The sequence below is a fragment of the Bemisia tabaci genome, chromosome 5, assembly GCF_918797505.1.
Source record: "Bemisia tabaci chromosome 5, PGI_BMITA_v3".
In the NCBI taxonomy this organism is placed as follows: Eukaryota; Metazoa; Arthropoda; class Insecta; order Hemiptera; family Aleyrodidae; genus Bemisia; species Bemisia tabaci.
Window position 1 is genome coordinate 48,205,586 of NC_092797.1, and position 24,074 is coordinate 48,229,659.

Genomic DNA, 24,074 nt, shown 5'->3' on the forward strand with positions numbered 1-24,074 from the left:
AATCAATATTATGTTGTAATTAAAGTAGACGCCTTTTGCTCCTCGAATAACTGACAGCAGCTTATAAACTCGCATAAGCGTGTAGTATGGAATCACTGTCCTTCGTTGGATGTAGATCGGATAGGCAACTAAATTAACTGCACGGCAAAGCGTAGAGTATCACCGAAATTGAAGGCGCCAATGACCAATTGCAAAGCCACCCGTTGATAATTGCCTGCGACACATGTCGCTACACTAGTTTTTACGATCCTAATTCGTTATGCTCGTTTCCATCATTTGCAAACGTGTACCGAAACTGTCATCGAGTAAAAATTCACGAATGAAATTTCACCGAAAAGTCTTAACTTCAATCAAAGTCTACAGCGATTTTTCACGGTGATATTCAGCCACTTCAGGCATAAAAGGTTTGGTAATCTCATACCTTGTAAATAAAATCCTATATTTTGACAAACATCTTTCGATGGATATTTAAAGTGGATTTTACAAACTGACTTTTAAATGAGTGGATTACATACCTAGATTCATAAATGGTAACGTAAAATCAGCTGCACTCTCTCGCTCACGTGTAATAGTTAAATCAGCGATGGCCAAATCTGCTCGCTGAAAAACATGGAAAGAAAAAACACATCAAGATTGGAAGCACAAAAATCAAGCGAATATAAGCAAGTATGAAATTTTTTGAGTCATGAACAGTGCACAAATCGGAAAAATTTTCTACAATAGCTAAGAATGAATTAAGGTAATTTTCTTCATACAGTAATAAGCTACGAGCGAAGGTGTTACAACGTCGTGCATGTTGATGTAGTAAATTTTGACCGTCCTTAGCATCACTGCTGTTTTGCCTAAATTGGCATTTTATTTACGCTCAGAATGATTTCTCATAATTTTTGTTTTTCAAGTCCGAATTTCACAGTGACATTGTTTCAATAATGCGTCGGTTGCGCTAGTCACAGAATCGTGTTTTGATGCTTGATTCTTATATATGATATATAATATATCAGCAAGAAATAATAAGATCCGTTAAACAGCTACTTTTCAAGCTTATATTAACCAAGATATCACGCTTTGAAAAAGTTGGTTTATTAACGTCATCCATCGCGGTAATGGCACCCTTGGTTTCTTCTACCTTGCTTTCGACCGATTTTCGCGTTGAGTAACCAGTGAAAATATGTGTCTTCCTGGCAAATAAAAGCAAGGTGGGAGGAACCGAGGGCGACACTACCGAGATGGATGACGTTATTAAATACATTTTTCAAAGTCTGATATCTCGGTTAATATTGGACGTAAAGGGCTGCTGCGTGCTGCCTGGACAGATCTTGTTATGTCCAGCCGATCTGCAAGAATTAAGATTAAAAACGCGATTCTGTGACCGGCGCAACTGTCCCATTGAAACTTCATCGCAACTTTTCCTTGGAAAAGCGCTACTTGGGATCTAAAATGAGGGGTTTGGAAGACAAAGCGCATGAGTGCAGTTTTTGAAAAATTGAGACAGTAATGATTACGAGTAAAATTAGTCCTAATGGATATTCTGTAAAGAATTTGCTCCCGAATCCCAACTGTTTTTTAAGCATTAAAAAGCCAGTTTGAACTTTCCGTCCGCAATAAGAATCCATGTAATTTCAAAACTCCAAACACGTATGTCTCGAGATAGCGAAAACTGCACTTATTCGTCTTTTCCTCCAAGCCCCTCAAATAGGGATGGTGAATTGGTGGGTATAAAAGTCGGTTACCCCTTCGAGGACTTCGCCGATCATACCGCTCCATCGGCCGGTCCGCGGGTCCGGGTTCCCGCTGCTCTTGTCGGCCTGGATCCGGAACGTGTAGTTGAAACCGCTCATGAGGCTCAGCTCGTGGATCAAATCGATGCCGTAGCCCTCGAACCGATCGTTGCCCTCCAGCTTGTGGCTCGACTCCTTCAGCATTCCGTACGGAGGCGTCTAAAATGGAAAAAAAAGTCCATATTGTGAGCGGTTTTGGTGAAGAAGCCAGAATCATGAGTCTAATACAGGAAACTTCACTCGCTTTCGTTGGGAGCGTATATATCTAAATTTTCTGGTAGCCACAACATTTGGAAGTGAAATCAAATATTTTCCGCTTTTCTATGCGTTTTCTCGAAAGTGGAAGGAAAGATAATTTTTCCTGGCAAAATGCATTAAAATTTTTATTTTACCAACATAAATTTTCACTGCTCTTGTGTTGTATTTAAGAATCAAGGATGTACCTAAATTGAAACGGGCATGATAATGTTGAGCGTATGTCTGCGAAAAAACTGATTTTCAAGTTGAAAAATTGCATAGTACCCTCGGTCCAAAACGAGGTCAAATTCATGTTGTTAGTCAAAACATGTTTTCGTGACATTCGATTGTTCACACCCATTTTCCAGCTTTCCTTCCTTCAAAGGAAGCAATAATTCGATGTTTTGAAAGGTCCATTCCGTAAGAATAGAGATCAGATTAAATTAGAGCTTCCGAGATCCACTCCTGCAAAAAAGCCCTTGAAGAAGCTTCACCGTTGGTTTTTTCCCCCTAAAAATGAAGTTCCAATGCGATGGAGATAAACATGACACCCACTTGCAATTAAAATTTTGCGCTTATTTTGCAGCAACCCGATAACGGATGAAAATGAGACCGAACAGGGCAGTAAAAATCAACACCGGGTGCGGTGCTTCGGTAATTTTAAATATAACGATCCTAGTTTTTAATTAACATGAATAATGGATTTTATCCTGATATCCCTCTCTTAATCCCCATATTTTCCTTAGGTGTTTTCTGTAAATTACGCCAAGAAACAACAACAGCATGAAGTGAGTGGGTTGAAAGAAAAATCGTATCGCGCTTCAAAAGATAAGGGCAAGGTTTAAAGTGAATCATTCGACTAGATCTAATGCAATGCACACGAGAAATTAAGTGCGTGAATAGTATAACAATGAAACTCTGTACCTAGATTTGTTACATTGCACATGTCTTAACCTATTTTACTTTTCGGAAGGTTGACCGTTAATTGTCAAAATCCCGCACAAAAATGTTAAGTATATTCTATCGTAAAAATACAGAGGGAGGAAAAATTTTACAGCACCCTAACCGAGGGATGCATCATCAAAATTTATCGGCAAAAACAGTTTAATTTAATTCATTGGATAGACACAAGATTTGCATGTAACGTAAGCAAATCCAACAATGTGTTGAGTTGATGTTGGAGTGTGAATGACGTTCCATCGGATTGAAAAAGATCTAATGGTATTATGAAATGAACCGAAAACAAAAAGTTAAAAAAAAAAAAAAATTAAAAAAAAAAATATTAAATGAAGAGCACAGAACAGATAAGGCAATTACGCATGGCCGAACAACAAAAAATCAAAAACAAATGCGGAATGTTTCGTCCAGTTTCCTGGGCATTATCAACCATAGAAAAACGTAAAAATGCCGAAAAACCAGAGTTAAGATAGTATTCTAAATACCCCGGTGTGTATTTAAGTATGCGGTATGAAATAGTAGGGCATCAAAGCTTTCTTTCAAATTTGTTAAAGTGAGGGCAAATTCGTACTTTAAAACATTCGTCATTTGATGACCCACGCACGGCGTGCCTTCCGCATCAGCATCTTTGACAGGGTAAAAAGAAAGCGAAAGCGCCTTCAATTTGATCGATGCAACACGGACTTCCCCAGAACATGAATAGTTGCATCCCCGAAAAAGTTCCCTCTGTGGACTTGAGGGCCGACCAATATCACCTATGACATTTTAGTCGGTTTCTTGACCCCGCTCCGCTCCGCAAGGGGTACCTTTAAGGACCGTTTGTAAGATCTCTTGTCAACCTTTGGTCACCGAATCAGTGGTCAGACTCTGACCAGGTGTCAATCTGCTAATCAGCCTAACTACTGGTTTGCGAGACAGAACAAAGGCTGACCGGGACTTGACCTGAAGGAAACCGGGAGTCATGTACACACGTATATCTCTGGTGCTCAAACCACCAGCAGCCTGATTGTTGAAATTTTGTGTTTATCGGGTAGACATAGATGACATAGGTTAAAAGGTGGAGCGTGATTGGTCGGCTATGTCTTATCACTACTTTGTCGTGCCTATGTCGGGTTGAACTCACGACAAGCTAACGGCACCTCTTAAGTTTCCGACAGTATGTCGTCCATTCCACCTGACAAAGGCACGATAAAGCAGCGATAAGACATTGCCGACCAATCGCGCTCCGCCTTTTAACCAATGTCATCCATGTCTACCCGACAAACACACAATTTCAACAATCAAGCTGCAGTTTGACAAGCACCTGACCAGCGGACCGATTATTGAAACTTTTAGACAAAGCTATAGACAAAGGCGACAAAAGGGATTTGGAGGGATCCTATTGGTGGAAGCGGGTGATTGCAATGGACAAAGGACGTGGGTAATAGACTAACTAACGGCAACCCACGAGAGACCCGATAGTTAGTCCATCATTTTCTCCCTTAGTCTATAAGAACTACCCGTTACAACCGATTGGGTCGCTCTATACTTCTTATGTCTTCTTCATCTATAGCTTTGTCTATCAATTTCAATAATCGGCCCGCAGAGGTCTTACAATGAGCCCTGAGACAACCTCTCGTCCCTCTTTTAGAATTACGTCCTGCGTGTTTTCAACAACTGTGGACTCACGAGAGCAGTGATGACGATGAAGGTCATGTTGCGGAGATCCTCGGTCTGGGCTGCTGCGGAGGCGTCTTCATCTGCCTCGGCCTTGATGATGCGGAGACCTTCGCTCGTGTTCCACGTCCCGAGCTGCATCAGCCCCTCGTCCGTCAGCTCGATCAGCTGCAGGTGGATGTTCGTCCGGAACCCCTCGTGGTCGAACACGATATGCCCGGTCAACCCTTTCAACTCGCTCTGCAAAAAACAGAACGAAAAGTTTGTTATTTAGGCCGGCGATCAGTCGGGAGCGGCTCTCACTAGTTGACAATATTGTTTTTTCTCCGTTTAGCATGCATCTTCAGCACTTCGTCACCTTCCAGGCAAAGTATCACAAGCGCCATGCGACGTTTAAAAATTTCCGCCGCCATTTTATTTTTTTACAGAGAAATTGTTCAACGAAGCTGTTCGAAAATTTCACTGAATTTTCTATGTGCTGCCGATAAAATTTAGTGAAATTTCCAAACAGATTCAACCAACAATTTCTCAGTAAAGAAATAAAATGGCGGCGGAAATTTTTAAACGTCGTATGGCGCTTGTGATACTTTGCCTGGAAGGTGACGACTTCAGAGAGCGATTCAATGGTCCATCGATCAATTGGACTGCGTTTTGTAATTTGGAACGATAAATTCTGGCTCTTCTGGAAAAACGCTTACGTGTATAGGGAAACTAATGGCACATAAGTCGTTTTTAAACCGGGCTAGATTTTATAGTTCCTAAGTGCAAAATGCAGTCCAATTTGTTGTTTTCCTCACGAAAAACGTAACTCCATTTCAATGTTGCTAAACCCCTCGCAAATTGCATATCAACTCGCTCTGGAAAAACGAGTAAAAAAAGGCTTGTCATTTAGGACAGCGACCAGTTAAGGGCGACTCTCACGAGTTGCTAAATTAAAACATTATGATCTTGGTTCGGAGTTACTATTGGCCCTTTTGGATCTAGAAATCGTGTTCTGTATGAAATTTGGAGAAGGAAACATTATATCAGAATGCTATAATTCGTACCTTGAATTAAATAACCAATTAAATTAGGTAATAAATTAAGTGTTTAACTATTGAAAAATGTAATTACACGAAAAATTAAAATTTTGAAATAATACTAGTCATAAGTAGAGATGAAAGTCCTTTACCTTTTGCATGAGCATTAATTAAAAATAAAAACGAAGTTTCCGATCTCAAATAATAGATAAAATAAAAATTGATTATTAAATTTGTTCATCAGTAAATTTCGATTGATCGAGGCAATCGGTCGTCAAAACTGGGCTGGTTATCGATTACGAAAATCGATTAGTCAAAATCGAAGATCCCCACTCGAGGAGAACCGGGACTGCAACGTGACTTGGGGCGGATGAACTGAGAGGGATGTTCGGGGAGCCGGAAAGCAAGTTTCCGAGTTTCCTGACTGCGGTTTCCGCGGTCGCGCATTTGCTCCGGCTCGAGCACGTTAGTTTGCGTCGCACAGTGGATCAAGCCAATAGGGGACGTCGGACAAAATTTGGAAACTTTAAACGCTTGTAACTCCGTTTATACAAAACTTTGAGGCTTTAAAAGTGGCTCCATTGGTTTTCTCGTGAAATTTTCTCCTATAAGCACCCCACGAAATTCAACATTTGACGAAATAAACATAAAAATTTTCAGTTTTAGTCAAAAAATTTCATGTCCGACGTCTCTACTTGAATCGATCCACTGTGCGTCGTGACAGGGCACGGGGCGCGGGGTGCTTGTCAAACATATCTCAATTCCATTCCGTTGTCGCCCCCACACCACCGCAAATGTCCGCCCAACGTTTAATGGACCATTAGTCAAGCATCATGACCAGCAAGGACCGGATTTACCATGTAAGCGCGCTAGGCGCACGCCTAAGGCCCCCGATTTTTCCCCCTTTGTTCTGGACGAAAAAAGAAAAAAAAAATTTAGACCAAAGTATTTCCGTTGCTACCCCTAAGTAAGTTAATTAGGTGCCGTCTCCCTTTTTTCTCTCTCATAATGTCGTCACCATCCGGCCAAAGCATCACAAACGCCATGCGACTTTTCAAAATTTCCGCCGCCATTTTAATTTTTCACGGAGAAATTGTTCAACGAAGCTGTCCGAAAATTTCACCGGATTTTCTTTGTGCTGCCGATAAAATTCAGTGAAATTTTCAAACGGATTCAACCGACAATTTCTCTGGAAAAAAAAATAAAATGGTGGCGGAAGTTTTAAAACGTCACATGGCGCTTGTCATACTTCGGCTTGAAGATGACGATGTGCGCTAAACTATATTTTTGTTATTAATTTCATTCCCTGTGCTTGTAGGTGCAATTACTTTGTTATGAGTACATGGTAATTTTAATAGATCTTTCATGATCCACTGGGGCTGAAGGGAAGGGATCCTGTTTTAAATCAGCACTTTGTTCTGACTTTTGGACATCCTGAGGTTTACATAATACTTTTCGTACATGCGTGTTTTTATGTGTCTCAGTTCTGTTTTAAAGAGATAATTCTTAAGCTGATTCGGAAACTACATGTTAAACCCTTACACCGAGTGAAAGATAGAGAAAACTGCTTAAATTGTTAAAATATGCAAAAAACCACCATGGCGTACTTTTCCGTACAACTTTTCCGTAACACCGATCGCTTTTCTGAAGGATGGTGTCTTTGTTATATTGCGAGGTGCAAATCCATGACTTCGCAAATTCGCCTCAAACACGGGCAAAAGTTGAGTAGGTAATCACTGAACACCGAGCGTTTTTGGTTCAGATATCCGAAGTTTTCGGTAAAAAAAACGAAATTCGGATCCAATGACCGGAAGATAGCTGTATCTAAACGGAAAACGTTTAGCATGTGCTCATAAACATGAGCCAAAGCTTAGCCCCTGCAACCAAACTTTATTCCCGTCGAATGTAGTGCGAGTTCCATCACCTTCGAAATTGAAGGCGCACGTTAAGGTGATTCGATGGACGCCATATTTTGTGTCAGAACGGCATGCGATATATCGCATCAATTGGTTCCATTTTTTCAGCTACTCGTTATTTTCCCCCAATTTTGGGATCGCAATTCTGTTGTCAGGAGACTAAAGCACTCACTTACCAATTTTAACAAATAAATTCAACGTAATGAAGGCGTGGTTTTTTCAGAGAGAAAACATCGCACTCGATACTGATAACGAAACTGCACTCGAATGCGATATTTTTTCTCTAAAAAAACCACGCCTTTATTACGTTGAATTTCTTCGTTAAAATTGGTGAGTGAGTGCTTTAGTCTCCTGACGACAGAATTGCGATCTCAAAATTGGAGAAAAATAACGAGTAGCTGAAAAAATGGAACCAATTGATGCGATATATCGCATGCCGTTCTGACACAAAATATGGCGTCCATCGAATCACCTTAAGTTTAAAGCCCGCGAGTTGTACCTATTTGATGAAGAACAGCCAAACTCCTCTCAATACTTTCTACTTTTTCTGTAGCTGAAATATACGAAATGCTCAAGGACTTACAACTTTCATATAGTTGATAACGCTGTATCCTTGGTCCCAGCTGGAGGCCTCCTCACACTGGAGCGGTGCGCTCGCCAATTCCTCGCTCATGTTCAAGTGCTCAAACGCCTTGGCGAAGAGGAGAACCGCGTCATGGATCAACGCTGCCTCTACCTGTAGGTAGAATAAAATTCTATCAGAATAGTTCTTTTCTGCTGATTCGTGTCTATACTCTGTTCCAATTTGAAGCGACCTTGGAAAAAAGGTGTTAATACAAATATGGCATACCTTGCAGATGACACCAGCGGGGTGATGAAGAAAGCAGTTGGATAGTCACGGAGAAAAATAAAGTCAACTTTGCTCTAGCCTCTATCGGATGTAGTGGAGCGTAGGAGAGCATGTTGTCTAAAAGAGGAAGAATATGCGAAAGTACTGAAAGAATAAGCTGCGTACAGTCGCAGCACAGTGGATCGAGTCAATAAGAGAGGTTGGACAAAATTTGGAAACTTTAAACGCTTATAACTCCGTTATACAAGACTATGAAGTTCTACAAGTGGTTCCATCGGCTTTTTCGTGAAAGCTTCAAGAAGCACCCCTTAATCAAAAATTTCATGTCCGACTTCTCTAATTGCCATGATCCACTGTGCGCCGGATGAACCAAAGTGCGGATTTGAAGGGTAAAGCAAAATCATCATCCACCGCATGTGCTAAAATGCAGATTCTGGTGCACAGCGCATTCCTTTTAATGTCAGTGCATCCCATTGCAACGAACAAAATTTTCTCCGAAAAACACAAAGTTGGTTCGTAAAAGATTTCTGGGATAGATTTTTGGTGACGTTGTTGAATTGAGAGCCACGAGAGAATGCGATGCATCTTATCAGTTACTGAAAATGAGTTATTTCTATGCTAAGAAGAAAGAGGGCGCATTTTTCTGGCTCCGAACGATATTTATCTTGCTCCCCCCCCCCCCCCTCAGAAATATCATATGCTAAATCAGCAGCATCATTTCAAGATTTTTTTACCTTCTCAACATAGAACTTATGATGGAGAGTAAAATTAAAACCAACGAAAATACCGCTTCCACAATAGAAACACTGTGAGCAGCTGGTGTGAGTATTAAAAGGGGGGGAGGAGGAGGCTGTACACGACTCATTGATGGCAATGAAAGAAAAATCATGAGCAACGTGTCATGCTAAAAATAATAAGATTAGTATCGCGATTGCAGTATATCATAATTTTTGCTCTTAATTTTTCTCTCAACACGAGTGACTAATTTTTGGCTCAATATTTTTAGATGGGCACAAAAAAGCATGCGAAACTAAAAATTAAATACGGCTGCTAATCCATTATTGAAGAATTCTGTGAGTTTTTTTTTTTGGGGGGGGGGGGTGTTGATACAACTGAGTTATAGGCAAAGTAGTTGACAGTTTGCAAAAAGGAACAATAATTTCTGGCTCAGTCTAATAAAAACAATACATGTACCATTAATTTCTCCATCGAATATGTGTTTCACCGAATGAGCCAAAAATGGTAGTTCCTAATGGAGATGTTGCATGTGTGAGGGATTTGCGATTTGACCATTGATTCTCATGTAAAAGTTCGCGAGAAACCCGATGGTGCCACTGGTTTTCTCTGAAATCAACTCCCAAGCTCAAAAAAAGCTCACAAGTTGAGGCCAAAATGGAGGGGATATCCCACCCTACCCTGAGAGTCCACCTCTACATCAAAACAAACTCTCCATGCAAAGATAGGGAGCAAATACATTGGCAGGGTTGCCACTTTATTTGGGGACTCCAAAACTGAAAACACGGCATCACTGCTGATGTATTTGCTCTCTATCTTTGCATGGAGAGTTTGTTTTGATGTAGAGTTGGACTCTCAGGGTAGGGTGGGATATCCCCTCCATTTTGGCCTCAACTTGAGAGCTTTTTTTTGAGCTTGGGAGATGATTTCAGGGAAAACCAGAGGCAACATCGTGTTTCTCGTGAATTTTTACATAAGAATCAATGGTCAAATCGCAAATCCCTCACACATGCAACATCTCCATTTCAGAATGTTGTCCAAATAATGGACTGGTTCTTTTCTCCTAATAAATTAAGGGGTCTAGTCGAGTGGCCGTATAAAATAACGAAGTAAGAGGCTGAAGCAAAAACGAAAACTCACACAATATAAAAATTATTTTATGGACGTACAGGGAGCTTCTCGGGGGTCATGTCCAAAATTCGGCCTTCGCTGAGCTCCGAATCGATCCAATATCTGACCACGTTCTGAACCTGGGGATCATCCGGGTCGAACAACCGCATTCCAGTGATGTTGGTTCCGCTGTACTGGAAAGGCTCCAGATCCATTGCGTGTAGATTCTGAAATCATAGAATAAATCAGAGGACCGCTGGACAGGCTTAGAAATTCAGCATTTGAACACACGCTTGCTGATCACAAGGTCAGTGAGCCCACAAGGGCTTTTCTTCGCCCTAATATTAGTTAAAAACTTTAAGTGCGATTATAGTATTTATAATTCGATTGCATTTTGTAAAAAGGAATCAGAAGCATAGCAATGATGCTAAGATTGTGCAACTTCACCCTTCGAAACAAAAATACTGAAATCATGAAAAAATATGAAATTTCTCATCGGAATTTTTGTCATAAATTTACAGTTTTTAGCGAGCAAAATAGAAACCGTTAATGGATAATCGGGTTTTTCTTCCAAGGCAAAAGAATTTGCACGATCTTTGCATCACTGCAGTGCTCTTGGTTCCTTTTTGCAAAATGCAATCCAATTGTACTTTCTAACACCGTTTTCCTTTAAAATTTGGCTCAGTTTCCAAGATGGGGTTTCTCGTGTTTTCCCGTAAAAGTAACTAAAAATATAGCTATTTTTACGATACATCTTCTGTAATATTTTAACCTCGAGCAAAATTGTTGCAGTTTTTTTTTTAAAAAAAATTTGAATATTTCATTGGATACATTGAGAAAATGATTTAGTATAAACGAAAAAACAGTCGAATTTCCGCCAAGACTGATTTCAATAAAAATAATTGAAGAAAACCGAGATTGGGAGAGAAGGGGAACACTGGAACCACCTTGAAAACATTGACAAGAAAAAGGACTCTTGATTCAATCAGATTCAAGCTTAAATCAAAAGGAAATCCGCTCATATTAAGAGGCTTGGTCCTTGATTTAAGCTTAAATCAGATTGAATCAAGAGTATTTTTTCTTGTCGATGATTTTGAGAGTCTGGACTCTAGATCCAATGTGTTTTTTTTTTCCAGTGAAGCATATATCAAAGAAGAGCATCCACAGACTACTTTAAGGGTGATTTAGGTGTGCGGGTCTAAATTTGAAGCCCTCCTCCCCCTCCGAGAAGACCCTCACACCCAAGGCAACATTACTATTCGTAGCGAGGGGTAAATACTCACGAGAGATGTAACGATAAAACTGTGCTCTGAACCCATGAGTCCAACTTGCTGCGCCTGTTTCAGAACTTCATGAAGCTTCTCGTCCGAACAGTCAAGCACTATGTTAGTCTCGCCCGAGTCCTTAACGTGCCGCAATACGGGTCTGCACAAAAATTCAACATCAGTGAATTAACACAGGGAACATCGATATTTTAAGTTAATTCAAATGCTAAATTAGACGAGGACTTAATCTACAATGAAAACAATGAGCCTTGAAGAATGATATGAAACATCATACTTGGGGGGATTGAAAGACAAACGGGATGAGAGCGATTTTTGAGAAAATAAAATACAAGGGATTTCGACAAAAATTAGTCCAAAAGTATATACTTTGCGCAAAATTCATAACTAAAATCCAATTTTTAAGCATCAAAAAGAGAGTTTAAACTTTCCTTCCCCCATAATGAGACTCCAAGTAATTTTGAAACTTTAAACACGGAGTTTTTAGAATAGCAAAAACTGCACTTATTCCACTTGTCCTCCAAGCTCCTCAAATCAGGAATAAAAAACTAACTCCCAGATGTCGGCTTGTTCTCCTCTTCAAATAAAATGCGAGCCAAGATGTTTAAACACCGCAAACGAGATTCATACTTTTGTGATCTCACCTTCTGTATACTGTAACATAAAAACTGAGTCGTTACGTGTTGGACGGACACGGAAGGAAGCACGGTGCCTCCAGTTCTTATTTCGATCGATGAATGTCCCGAACCAATGATATTGATGCCTGGATGTAACTATTAGTGCTCAAGGGATGTCCATGTTGCATAAACACAAACTTGAAGGCGTTTCGGGTATTTCTTCCAGGCAGTACTGTGCGCGGCCCGCTTAAGTTGACGCATTTGACCCTATACTCTGGTATAGGTAGGTCATCACGTCTTAGTAATGGTATGCCATGGTTCTTTTTGATGGCCAAGGTGCGAAACTACGTATCTGCATTAAAGGGTTTCAAAATTTCCGTTCCTATTTAATTTTTTCGAGGAGGAACAAGTCAACTCAATGGATTTGAAATTATACAGAATATTCTGCTCATAGAGCAAATTAATCTAGGTAGCTTTAAAACAAATTACGTTGATTAGTTTTTTGAAGAAAATGTAAAGTATGACAGGAAGTCTGCAACGTAGCAAACGGAGATGAGTGATTTCGCACTTTAGCCATAACTTTCTATGTCCCTTGTTCACACGAAATGTCCCCTTCCTTTCCCTGTTCATTAAATTAAAATTGAACATTTACCACAAATTAGGCAAATACATGCATTATAGATGACTCAATATCTTCAAAAACATACCTGTGATTGTCATCTGCGTCCAGTTGACGGAGAACGACCGGATAGCCTTTGCTATCGTGGATCTTTAACAGCTCACTCACTTTCAAAATACTGTCATTGTTCTCGTAAATTATTGTGAAACTCTTCCAGTTCCATGCCTCCACAACATCAAACAGCGCCTGAGGAATATGAGGAAAAATGAGTTCCAGTGGCGAGGCGTGAATGATCTATTATCGATATTTCCCCATTTGAAGCTATGGTGAAGAATCGATTATTAAGTTGTTAGGCTTAACTGCAGATAAATCGATTTATCGAAAAGCAGCCACGCCAATGATAAGCACGGAAGCTTCCTAGAAGCCACCCAGTTCGGAGTTCGAATGGTTGCTTGCTTGATTTCCGAATTCAACGATCTGAGCAGTGGGCACATTCATAAACGTCAGTTTTAGAAAGGTGAAAAGCTAGGAGTTTCCTTCATTGTCGCGTGATACCACATCTCATACTACTTCGGAGTCTGAAAAGCTTCGCGCTTGATTTCTGATTTGATGTGATCATAAAACCCGTAATCGTTAGTATTTTGAGACCGGTAAAAAGCTTAGATTTTCTTTCATTTTCAAGTGATACCACTGCCAACCTACTGCAGAGTTCGAATAGTTGCGCGCTTGATTTTCGAATTTAACGATGCAGGCATAAAACCTACATTCATAAACGTCAGTATTTTTGAGACCGGTGAAAACTAATGATTTTCCTTCGTTTTCGAGGTGATAGCACATCAAATACCTACTCTAGATTTCTAAAAGATACCACTCACTGGAAAAAAAACACATTGGATCTAGAGTCCAGACTCTTAAAAACATCGACAAGAAACAATACTCTTGATTTAATCAAATTTAAGCTTAAATCAAGAACCCAGCCTCTTAATTTGAGCGGATTTCCTTTTGATTTAAGCTTAAATTTGATTGAATCAAGAGTATTTTTTCTTGTAAACGTATTCAAGACTCTGGACTCTAGATCCAATGTGTTTTTTTTCCAGTGCTTTTGAACAAAAATGGATGAAAAGGTGAAAAAGAGAGAGATTAAATCATGAAATCTCTTTACCTCATCATTACACATGGAGTAAGTAACTATCAGTTCTCGAGCAATAAGGTTGACGTGAACGAAGGATTAAGCACACTCCATATGGTATTCGGTGCCCACACAGACTTATAAGTTTCTTGCATTAAACTCGATTTTTAATTGATCCTGTTCAAAAGTCAAATATGCGCAAAGTTTCTTTAAACCACAGTTTTCGCACAGTTTGCAGTTGAAGTTTTTGAACAGTTGCATATTAAATGGTGCCAGCCAGCGCACTGGGAAAAAAGTCGCTTGGATCTAGAGTACGGACTCTTAAAAACATTGACAAGAAAAAAGACTCTTGATTCAATCGGATTTTCGCTTGAATCGAGAACCAAGCCCCTTAATTTAAGCGACTTTCCTTTTGATTCAAGCAAAAATTCGAATTATAATCAAGAGTATTTTTCTTGCGTCATTGTTTTCAAGGGTCTGAACCCTAGATCCAAGCGACTTTTTTTCCGTGCAGCCTGATTTTTGAAAATATCGGCATGACGAGATAGAAAATCGATATATTACACGGCGCAGATACGGCTGTGTCTTGTCTTACAAAGCCTTGATCTAGCCAGTCAACGTTTCAACAATCAGGTTGTCAACCCAGCGAAGATAAGCCGAAGAGATTCGTCTTTCTCTTAGCACTCGAGAACGAACCCCCACCCCCTCACCCCCTTCACGGGTGAAAACAAATAACGACAGGCAAGCGGGCATTTGGTCAGAAATAGGTAAGAGTTGAAGGGAGAATAAGAGGAGTAGAGAGCGATAGATAGGAGGATAGGCCCCTTCATATTATTAGCAAACCGATGATCCTCTTTGCGGAAGCGCATTTTCTTTTGTGTGCTTGTGCCGCTTATACCTGGGAAACCCAAAAAGAAGGGATGTATTCAAAACTGAAGCCATATTCTTATCTCAGGAGAAAACAGGTCGAAAAACTCGAGTGCTTGGAGCTTCTTACGGTTCGACCAGTCGTCATTTGGCAGCCGTTGGTGTAAGAGTGATTGTAGTGGATAAGGAAATTCGAAGACCTAATATATAGATTTCTGAACTTCAAATTATGAGAGCATTGTGAAATGTACTGTGTTATGCCTACGGAAATGATATCTCCAATCCGCCTGCGAAGAACGTGTAATTGAATTCAGTTTTGTTGTGTGTTCGGCGCGTTATTTTAAAAATTCCTTTCATCAAACTTTCCCGCGAATGAAAACGGTGACGTGATCAATTGAACCACCTTGTCCTCTGCTAATTTTCTGTCTTTCAAAAGTTCACACCAAACGCTCGGAGCTGGAGAATACCCTACATGAAGATATTGCGTCTATATGGTAAGAATTAATTTTTGCATCACTGTTTTGGAATTGAGGGCTCGGAGGACAAGGCGCATACGTGTGGTTTTTGAAAAAAATGATTTTAATGATTTCAAGTAAAACTAATATTAACGCACATTCTGTGAAAAATTCTCTCACAAATTCCAATTTTTAAGCTTCAAAAAGTCAGTTTAACCTTTATTTCCACCGACTATAACGATTCTATTTTGATAACTATTTAAAGGACTCTTTAAAACCCTTTGAGTCCTTACAAAACCCGTTGAAATTGTTTCAAGAAACCCCTCACGGATACTTTTCAAAGTTTACTTTTTTTCGCGTGGTGGAGTTTAAAGAAAATCAGTCGGCTGACGATACCCAATCGAACTGTAGCTTAACTTTGTCCTACAGAATCCTCATGGCAACGGGTTATCTGTAATTCTAGAATTTTAAGGTGATTCGATGGACGCCATATTTTGTGTCAGAACGACGTGTGATATATCGCATCAATTGGTTCCATTTTTTCAGCTACTCGTCATTTTTCTCCAATTTTGAGATCGCAACTCTGTTGTCAGGAGACTTTAGCACTCGCTTACCAATTTTTACAAAGATATTCAACGAAATAAAGGCGTGGTTTGTTTTAGAGAGGAAATATCGCATTCGAGTGCAGTTTCGATATCAGTATAATGCGATGTTTTCTCTCTTAAAAAACCACACCTTAAATTGTTGCATGTAAAAATTGGTAAGTGAGTGCTTTAGTCTCCTGACAACAGAACTGCGATCTCAAAATTGGAGAAAAATGACGAGTAGCTGAAAAAATGGAACAAATGAATGCGATATATCGCATGCCTTTCTGACACAAAATAATGACGTCCATCGAATCTCCTTAAGAACTATTAAAATACAGTAATTTTTCTTGAAGACTTTGTTGGCGTCGTGTCTCGCTAAAGAAAAACGCCGTATGAACCCTCGGAAGTTGACAAACTGACTTTGATTTTCCAATTCTTTTGAAAGTGAGGGGGCTGCGCCTCTTGATTCCTTCGCGGTCCAATCACCCTCCCCCCCCCCCTAGCGCAGCGCTCCGCGCTTCAGTTATTATGCGTGACGCTTAACTTCTATGATTTTCACATTGTAGGGAATGATTTTAGCTACATTCTTAATCTGGAGTATTTGTAAAAATCCAAAAGAAAAAAAAATCATTGAATTTCGTTCCAAATCATTTTTGAGCAACGGAGGCGGATCGCCCCGTCCCCTCATATTAGACTGAAAACATAATTTTTTTAAGCCTATTTATCAATGGTTTGACAGAAATTTCGCAGATTTGTTGCATGTAATAGATCTGCTCCCTTATTTTCCTTTCCAGCAAAGTTACTCCCTTCCGCACAATTTTACTCTATCTACCCTCTTGGATTACACTGAAAAAAAAAAAAAAAAAAAAAAACACATTGGATTTAGAATCCAGACTCTTGAAAACATTGACAAGAAAAAATACTCCTGATTCAATCGGATTTTTGCTCGAATCAAAACGAAATCCGCTTAAATTAAGAGGCTTGGTTCTTGATTTAAGCTAGATTCTGATTGAATCAGGAGTACTTCTTCTTGTCGATGTCTTTAAGAGTCTGGACTCTAGATCCAATGTGTTTTTTTTTCAGTGTAGGTTGCAATAGCGTCCTTGTCTGCTGTTCTTGCGCCACGTTATACATGTCGATGGTGAAACCACCATAGTCACCAGTGACCACATATCTCGTTTGCAGTGTTCAAAAATCTCCGCTTCCAATGCTCCAATTTTATGTTTTTGGAGGAGAACAAATTAATATCATTTCTCGAATTTTTCAAAGAGTTCTCATAGCACGGAGAAGAAAAATCACGGGAAACATCAAGAATTGATGTTGAGTAGTTTTCCATTTAAAAAATCAAGCATAACAGGAAGTCTTCAACGTCTCAAAGCGAGACACGTGGCTCGGTAGATTCACCATCGATGTGTTTCCCTCTTTTGTATTATCCACTCCCCTTTCTTTTGCGAGCCTCGATAAGAGAATTTCCTCCGACAACTCGGGCCTTGCCGCCAGCCGGTCGCCACCCGAAATTCAGCCGAGCGGATGTCGGCGTATCTGAAATGATTCTGAATCCGCAGTGACCACCCCCCTTTGATCGTCCCCTCCCTCAGACTGATTGGAGACGCTACGTGAAGCTTCGTGCGACGTGCATCAGTCAGAGGCGGCAGACCGAGAGAGACGGTAGTTCATTCGACGCTTGTGAGTTTGAGGAGCTGATTTTTCTGACAAGCTCTGTAGTATTTCGCCGCTCCTGTGAAAACGCTCGTATAACTCTGAAACGCTTTTTTCCGACTAATTCTAAATTGAGTTTTCGGTGGCCTTTTTTCCAGTGATACTTTCGTGATATTTGGTCGGAGGATGTCGTTTTGGAAGTCATTCTGGCCTATGCATACCCTTCAGCAGTTCTTATTTGGTGAGTCAGCTGCTTATGTATCAGTATCACTAAACATGTTTGCTCATCGAGGGAGATGTGGTTGAGTGTAGCATATTTGAGAGTACCTGGGAGGCGATTGTTCACTTTGATTTTCCTCGATTTTTTTTAAGGTGATTCGACGGACGCCATATTTTGTGTCAGAACGGCATGCGATATATCGCATCGATTGGTTCCATTTTTTCAGCTACTCGTCATTTTTCTACAATTTTGAGATCGCAATTCTGTTGTCAGGAGACTAAAGCACTCACCAAATTTTAACAAAGAAATTCAACAAAACAAAGGCGTGGTATTTTTAGAGAGAAAACATCGCTATTCGATACTGATATCAAAACTGCACCCAAATGCGATATTTTCTCTCTAAAAAACCACGACTTTATTACGTTGACTTTCTTTGTTGAAATTGGTTAGTGAGTGCTTTAGTCTCCTGACAGCAGAATATTGCGATCTTAAAATTCGAGAAAAATGACGAGTAGCTAAAAAAATGGAGCCAAATGATGCGATATATCGCATGCCGTTTTGACACAAAATATGGCGCCCATCGAATCACCTTAAGGTGATTTGACAAACTCAAAAGAAGTGGTCGAACTGGCATGCGATATGTCGCATCTTTTAGGTCAAAAATCTCGGCAGATTTTGAATTTCCAGCAAAAAAAAGGACGATAGCCCCTGCGCATGAGCCTAAAGAATCATTCTAAACCCTAAAATCGGCAAAATTCAGAGAAATGAAAGCAGGATAGTGTTTGGAAAAAAAACCTCGCATTCGATACAGAAATCGATAGCTAAATTGAAGGCGAGGTTTTCTTCCAAACACTATATCCTGCTTTTATTTCTCTGAATTTTGCAGGATTATGGGTTTAGAATGATTCTTTAGGCTCATGCGCAGGGGCTATCGTCCTTTTTTTTGCTGAAAATTCAAAATCTGCCGAGATTTTTGACCTAAAAGATGCGATATATCGCATGCCAGTTCGACCACTTCTTTTGAGTTTGACGAATCACCTTAAGCAGAAAGGAACCAAGGCACATCAGTAACTGAAATTAGGGAAATTTCATTTTTTACATGAAAAGGGCTGTGCGGATTTGGTGCCAGTGAATTTCTGCTTTGTGAACTCCTAGAAATTTCGAAGGAATGCGCACAAACATTTTCTTGTGTAAAATTAAATCGACCAGTTAAATTTGGCAATAGCTGATGCGGCTTGGTTCCTTTATGCTAGAAACGATTCATCTCTCCTTACTCCGTGAATTTCTGCATAGTGCGAAGTAAATTCCTTAAAATTTTCGAAGGAATGCGCACCAACATTTTCTTGTGTAAAATTAAATCGCCCAGTTAAATTTGGCAATAGCTGATGTGGCTTGGCTCCTTTCTGTTAGACGCGGTTCATCTCTCCCTACTCCGTCCATCTCCGTGAGGGAGAGCGAGAAAGACTCTGATTTGGACGGTCGAGCGAAAAGGCACGGGGAATCCTAGATAAGACTGCCGCTCGGCGCGGCAGTGAACCTAACCGCGCTGGGGTTTTTCCTGTTTCTGTCCCTTTTGCACCCGGCCCTCTTTGCACTACCAATTTCCTATTTCATTCGAGTCTCGACGAGAGAATTTTCCCGCCGTCCTGTCGCCAGACAGAGATTCGCCGAGCGGATGTCGGCAGCCCCCTACCACCCCACCAGAGACTGGTCGGAGACATTACGTGAAACGAACGACGACAGTCTAGTGCGTGAAATCGAAGGTGACGGTTCAGTCCTAATCTAATTTTTTGTCAAGTTCGGTGGTCCCTCGTCCCGCTAGGAAAGGCGCATGCGATTTTGATACTCATTTTTTTATTTTTTTGTGGTCAAAATCGGTAATTGCCTAAGTTTCATAATGTGTGGAATTACTATTTTTTATTATGCGACAGTTGGCATTGTATGAGTTTTTGGTAGCCCTTTTTTCCGTGATACTTACGAGATATTTGGTTTGAGGATGTCGTTCTGGAAACCGTTTTGCTCTTACAGATACCTTTCGGTGGTGTTGATTTGGTAAGTCACTTGCTCAAATCATCGAAGATTTTACTTTTGTTCCGTATCGACGATGAAACTTCCAGACATCGATCTCTTACATCTTTCATTTAATTGCGACGTTGCAAACTTCTTCTCATACTTTTTTTTATAAGGAAAACTACTAACGTTAATTCTTGAAAACTTCGTGCTTTTTCTTCTCAGTTCGGAGAAAACGCTGCAAAAATTTCAAGAAATGATATTGATTTGTTCTCCTTCAAAACAATAAAATAGAAGCAGAGATCTTTAAACGCAGGAAACGAGATATGTGATCTGGTAGTTTCACCGTCGGTAGGAACAGTATCTGACTTGAAAGTCTCTGAAGGGTGATGGATCCTTTTTGTTCCCTAGAGATTTTTTTAATCCCGTGAGTTTCATAGTCAGTGGAGAGCTACTATTTTGTTACTCGTGTCGGTTGTCATTGTGCGAGTTTTGTTTTCCATTGATTCTTTCATGATAGCTATTTAGATTATATCGTTTTGGAGGCCATTTTACCTTATGTATACATGTTGAGTACTGTACTGAACCGTACTGTACGAATGTTGAGTTGACTTGCCTCTAGATTGAAAAAAAATGTTCGAAGGAGATGTGGCCACGTATAGCTTACGACGTATGGGTCCGAAAAGGTGGGGGGGGGTGGTGGTGATTGTTTCTTTTGATTTACTCTCAAGCCCTTTTCAGAAAGAGCAGTTTTGAGATTTTAAAAAGCCCTTTTCAAGTAGAGCATAGTGTTGATGAAGAACAGGCCTTCAAAGGGAATCGACTTTAAAACTTAGACCTGAGCACACGGTCGGCGTCTTAGAGACTGGCCCCTATTTATTATTATTTTTCACATGTTTAAATTTTCAATTTTTCTTATAACTATGAGATTTTTTAATGACGTATACTGTTTTAAACGCGAAGAGAAAAAAATTAAAATAAAGTGACGGAAGGTAGAACCCCCCCCCCCCCCCACATGCTGAGCTGAGCTCTTTCTCGGTGGGTTCATCCAGGGTTGCAATTTTTCATGAAAACTTGAAATTTCATGGGAAAAATGCCACGATTTTTCAGAAAGATAAGATTAACATTTTTCGAAATGAAATGCAAAATTAAATAGAGGGTGACAGCTTTTTGCTTTTTGGTATTTTTAGCGCGTGTTGCATACTCAGCCCTTGAAAAGGGGAGAGCCGGGCAAAGTGGAACACTTTTTTTTAACGCGCTACAGAAAATTTGTCTCAACTACCTAAAACATTCTGTTTATTTATAATTGAAGTTTCATCGCTTTTTTATCAAAAAAAGGTAAAAGAAGCCGGAAGAGTCTTCAAAAAGCGCCAAGAAAATTAGATACAAAAAAAAGAGGCCAAATTCCACTTTGCCCGACTTAAGTCGGGCAAAGTGGAATTTGAGACACCGCCCCTTGAAATTGTATTAATAATTAAAAGGAGAAGCCGATTTAGTTAGATTTTGTTTTTGAAATCGAAACTAGAGCAATTACTGATTAGGTCAGATTCATGGATTTATCAATTTGACACTTCTAAATGCGAACAAGCTCTCACGAACACGGGCCAAATCTGGCAAGGGCCGGCTAGTTACTTTCGTGATTCATTATTGTTTATGTTTTTCTTTTTGCACAAAAACAGTTTCTAATGAATAAGTGTTCTCTCTAGTTTCGATTTCAAGCACCACAGGATGAATACATTTTTTAAAATGACCATATTCCACTTTACCCGCCCATTCCACTTTGCCCTTGGCCCCATAAGTTTTCATGGGCGCGAAAAAAAATTTCGAAGGACCGGTTTTCTATTGCCGTCATTTTTTATTGGTTATGTTGTTGTTTTTTTGCATAGAAACAGTTTCTAATAGATGGGTACCTTCTCTAGTTTCAATTTCAACCACCAGAGTCGCCTTAGGACTGACAGGTTTTTTTAAAAGGCCAAATTCCCTTTTGTCCGCCCGTTCCACGTTGCCCGCCTCTCCCCAATATGTTTCATATTTGTCACAACTTTGTGTGAAATTTCATGAAATATTTCACGGAAAATTTCATATCTTTCATTTCATCCGTGAAACTCTGGCCATCTCCCATAGCTCATAAATGTCCAAACATTTCCTTGAGATCAAAAAGAGAGCTTCACCGCATCGATCTTCTGAGAGGTCAATTTAATGATTTCAATTTCTCCTGCCAATCTAAAATTTCAAAATTAACCAATCGAGTATGCCCTAATTATCATGCATGAACCGTTTTGATCCAATTAAATCCCCGGCGAATATCCAAAGAATGGACCACTAGACAAGGTACGAATTTAAGCAATCTGATACATGTTTCTTAACCAGAATTTCACGTAGAACACGATTCACACTACGAAAATTACCGAAATCAACTTCTAACGAAGATATTAACGTTTTTATTTTGCACTGATTACGAGGAATTTGAACTGCCCGCTCACAAGAAACTCAAAGCTCTACGTGAGTCAAATCGCGCACTACAACGGTTTCAGCAAGCTTCTCAATCGAGCAATGTTCATTTTCCACCATGTGTTGTTCAAACTATTGGTAATTTGCTATAGCTGAGCCAAAGTATAAAGATTGAAGTTGCAGATGTTTACATCGCAGAGACTGTCATGATAAACATTTAGCCTGCGATGTGAATCACGTAGAGCATTGAGTTTTCATGAGCGGATGGTTTGAATTCACGCATCAAGAATCATTAAATATCTTCGTCAGGAGTTGATTTTGGTAATTTTCGTTGTGCGTATCGTGTTCTACGTGAAATTTTGGTTGAGAAACATGTATCAGAATGCTGAAATTCGTACCTTGTCTAGTGGTCCATTAGGAGGTTTGGTATCTCTCATGAGGAAGGAAGGAATCCTTGCTATGGGCAAGTTTTATTCTACCTTATAAGCCAAATTATCTTAATAAAACGCCAAAATCATGAGCGACTGCATAGATTATATAAAATTTAATACTTTTTTCCTGTACCATTTTTTTGTGCACTGTTCGATGTTGTGTTTGCGCGTTGTCCTACGTATTTTCAAATGACGTGCGTATTTCGGAACTTGGCGCAATTCGCGATTCGGGAGTCAAAAGTCGAGAGCGTGACTACAGGGAACGGGTCGGGTAGAGAGTTCGCGATGCTTGAAGTATCCTTACAGATTTGCAGGCGCTTCCAGTGATCGTTTTTCGCGCTAAGTTCAAACCTTAAGCTTTTTAACTTTCGGACATTTTCTTCCAACAAATGAGATCCTCCCTCACGGATCCGGTCACAATTATGAAGCAACAACAATTTCTCGCATATCCACATCAATGAAAGAGAGTTTGGTCTCTTTTCCGCTGACTCACAGATTTCAAATCGGGAGTATCAAGTTGAATGGGTCGAAACTATGTGATACATTGGACTGCATTTTGCAAAAAGGAACCACTAGCATTGCAATGATGCTAATATTGTGCAACTTCATCCTTTGCAGTAAAATTGCGGACATCGTGAAAAACTATGAAATTTAGATGGTAATTTTTGTCTTAAATTCACAGTTTTTAGCGAGTAAAATAGAAACTATTAATGGATAGTCGGGTTTTTCCTCCAAGACAAAAGAAGTTGCACAATCTTAGCAACATTGCAATGCTAGTGGTTCCTTTTTGCAAAACGCAATCCCATTGACATAGGTAAAATTGCGTATCCACAAAAGAAAGGAGAATCTCTTTTCGGCTGACTGAGAGACTTTAACGCAGGAGTAGGAAAGTTGGATGGGTCAAGAGCCGAGATCGAGACTAGAAATCGGGTCCCGCCGCACAGTGGATCGAGTCAATGGGCGAGATCGAAAAAATTAGGAAATTTAAAACGCTTATAACTCAGTTTATGCAAAACTTCGAGGTTCTAAAAGTAGTTTCATTACTCGTGAAATTTTTTTCTTAAATCAACCATTACAATCTACTATGTGGCGGAATAAACATCAAAATTTCCTGTTTCAGTAAAAAATTTCATGTCTCACCTTGCTAGTTGACTCGATCCACTGTGCGCGCCGCACGCCTTGTGCCACTGTCACGGGGGGGGGGGGGGGGGGGGTCGCGCGGCACGATGCTTGAAGTATACTACAGTTTTGCAAACTTCCCGCGATAGTTTTACACGCATAGTTCAATTTTTCGGAATTTGAAATACATACTTGTGATCCTCATGAGAGAGGGATTCTTTAAATCAATCAAACCATGCTTTGTATTAGAAAATAGAAAGCATGTAGTGTCGATGAAGAACAGGATTTCAGAGAAAATCTGTTTAAGGTGATTCGATGGACGCCATATTTTGTGTCAGAACGGCATGCGATATATCGCATCAATTGGTT

The 24,074-nt window shown here is 39.9% G+C and overlaps 1 protein-coding gene across 1 annotated transcript in view; it reads right to left on the bottom strand.

The window, feature by feature from the left end:
* Positions 1-24,074, bottom strand: part of LOC109032450 (glutamate receptor ionotropic, kainate 3) — a 72,050-nt gene that overhangs the window by 20,779 nt on the left and 27,197 nt on the right. Inside the window, exons 4-10 of the mRNA XM_072300848.1 lie at positions 12,866-13,023; positions 11,542-11,683; positions 10,318-10,485; positions 8,147-8,299; positions 4,641-4,868; positions 1,731-1,937; positions 516-600 (exon numbers count right to left, since the gene is read on the bottom strand). Coding sequence (XP_072156949.1) covers positions 516-600; positions 1,731-1,937; positions 4,641-4,868; positions 8,147-8,299; positions 10,318-10,485; positions 11,542-11,683; positions 12,866-13,023 — 1,141 coding nt within the window. The remainder of the gene's footprint in view (positions 1-515; positions 601-1,730; positions 1,938-4,640; positions 4,869-8,146; positions 8,300-10,317; positions 10,486-11,541; positions 11,684-12,865; positions 13,024-24,074) is intronic.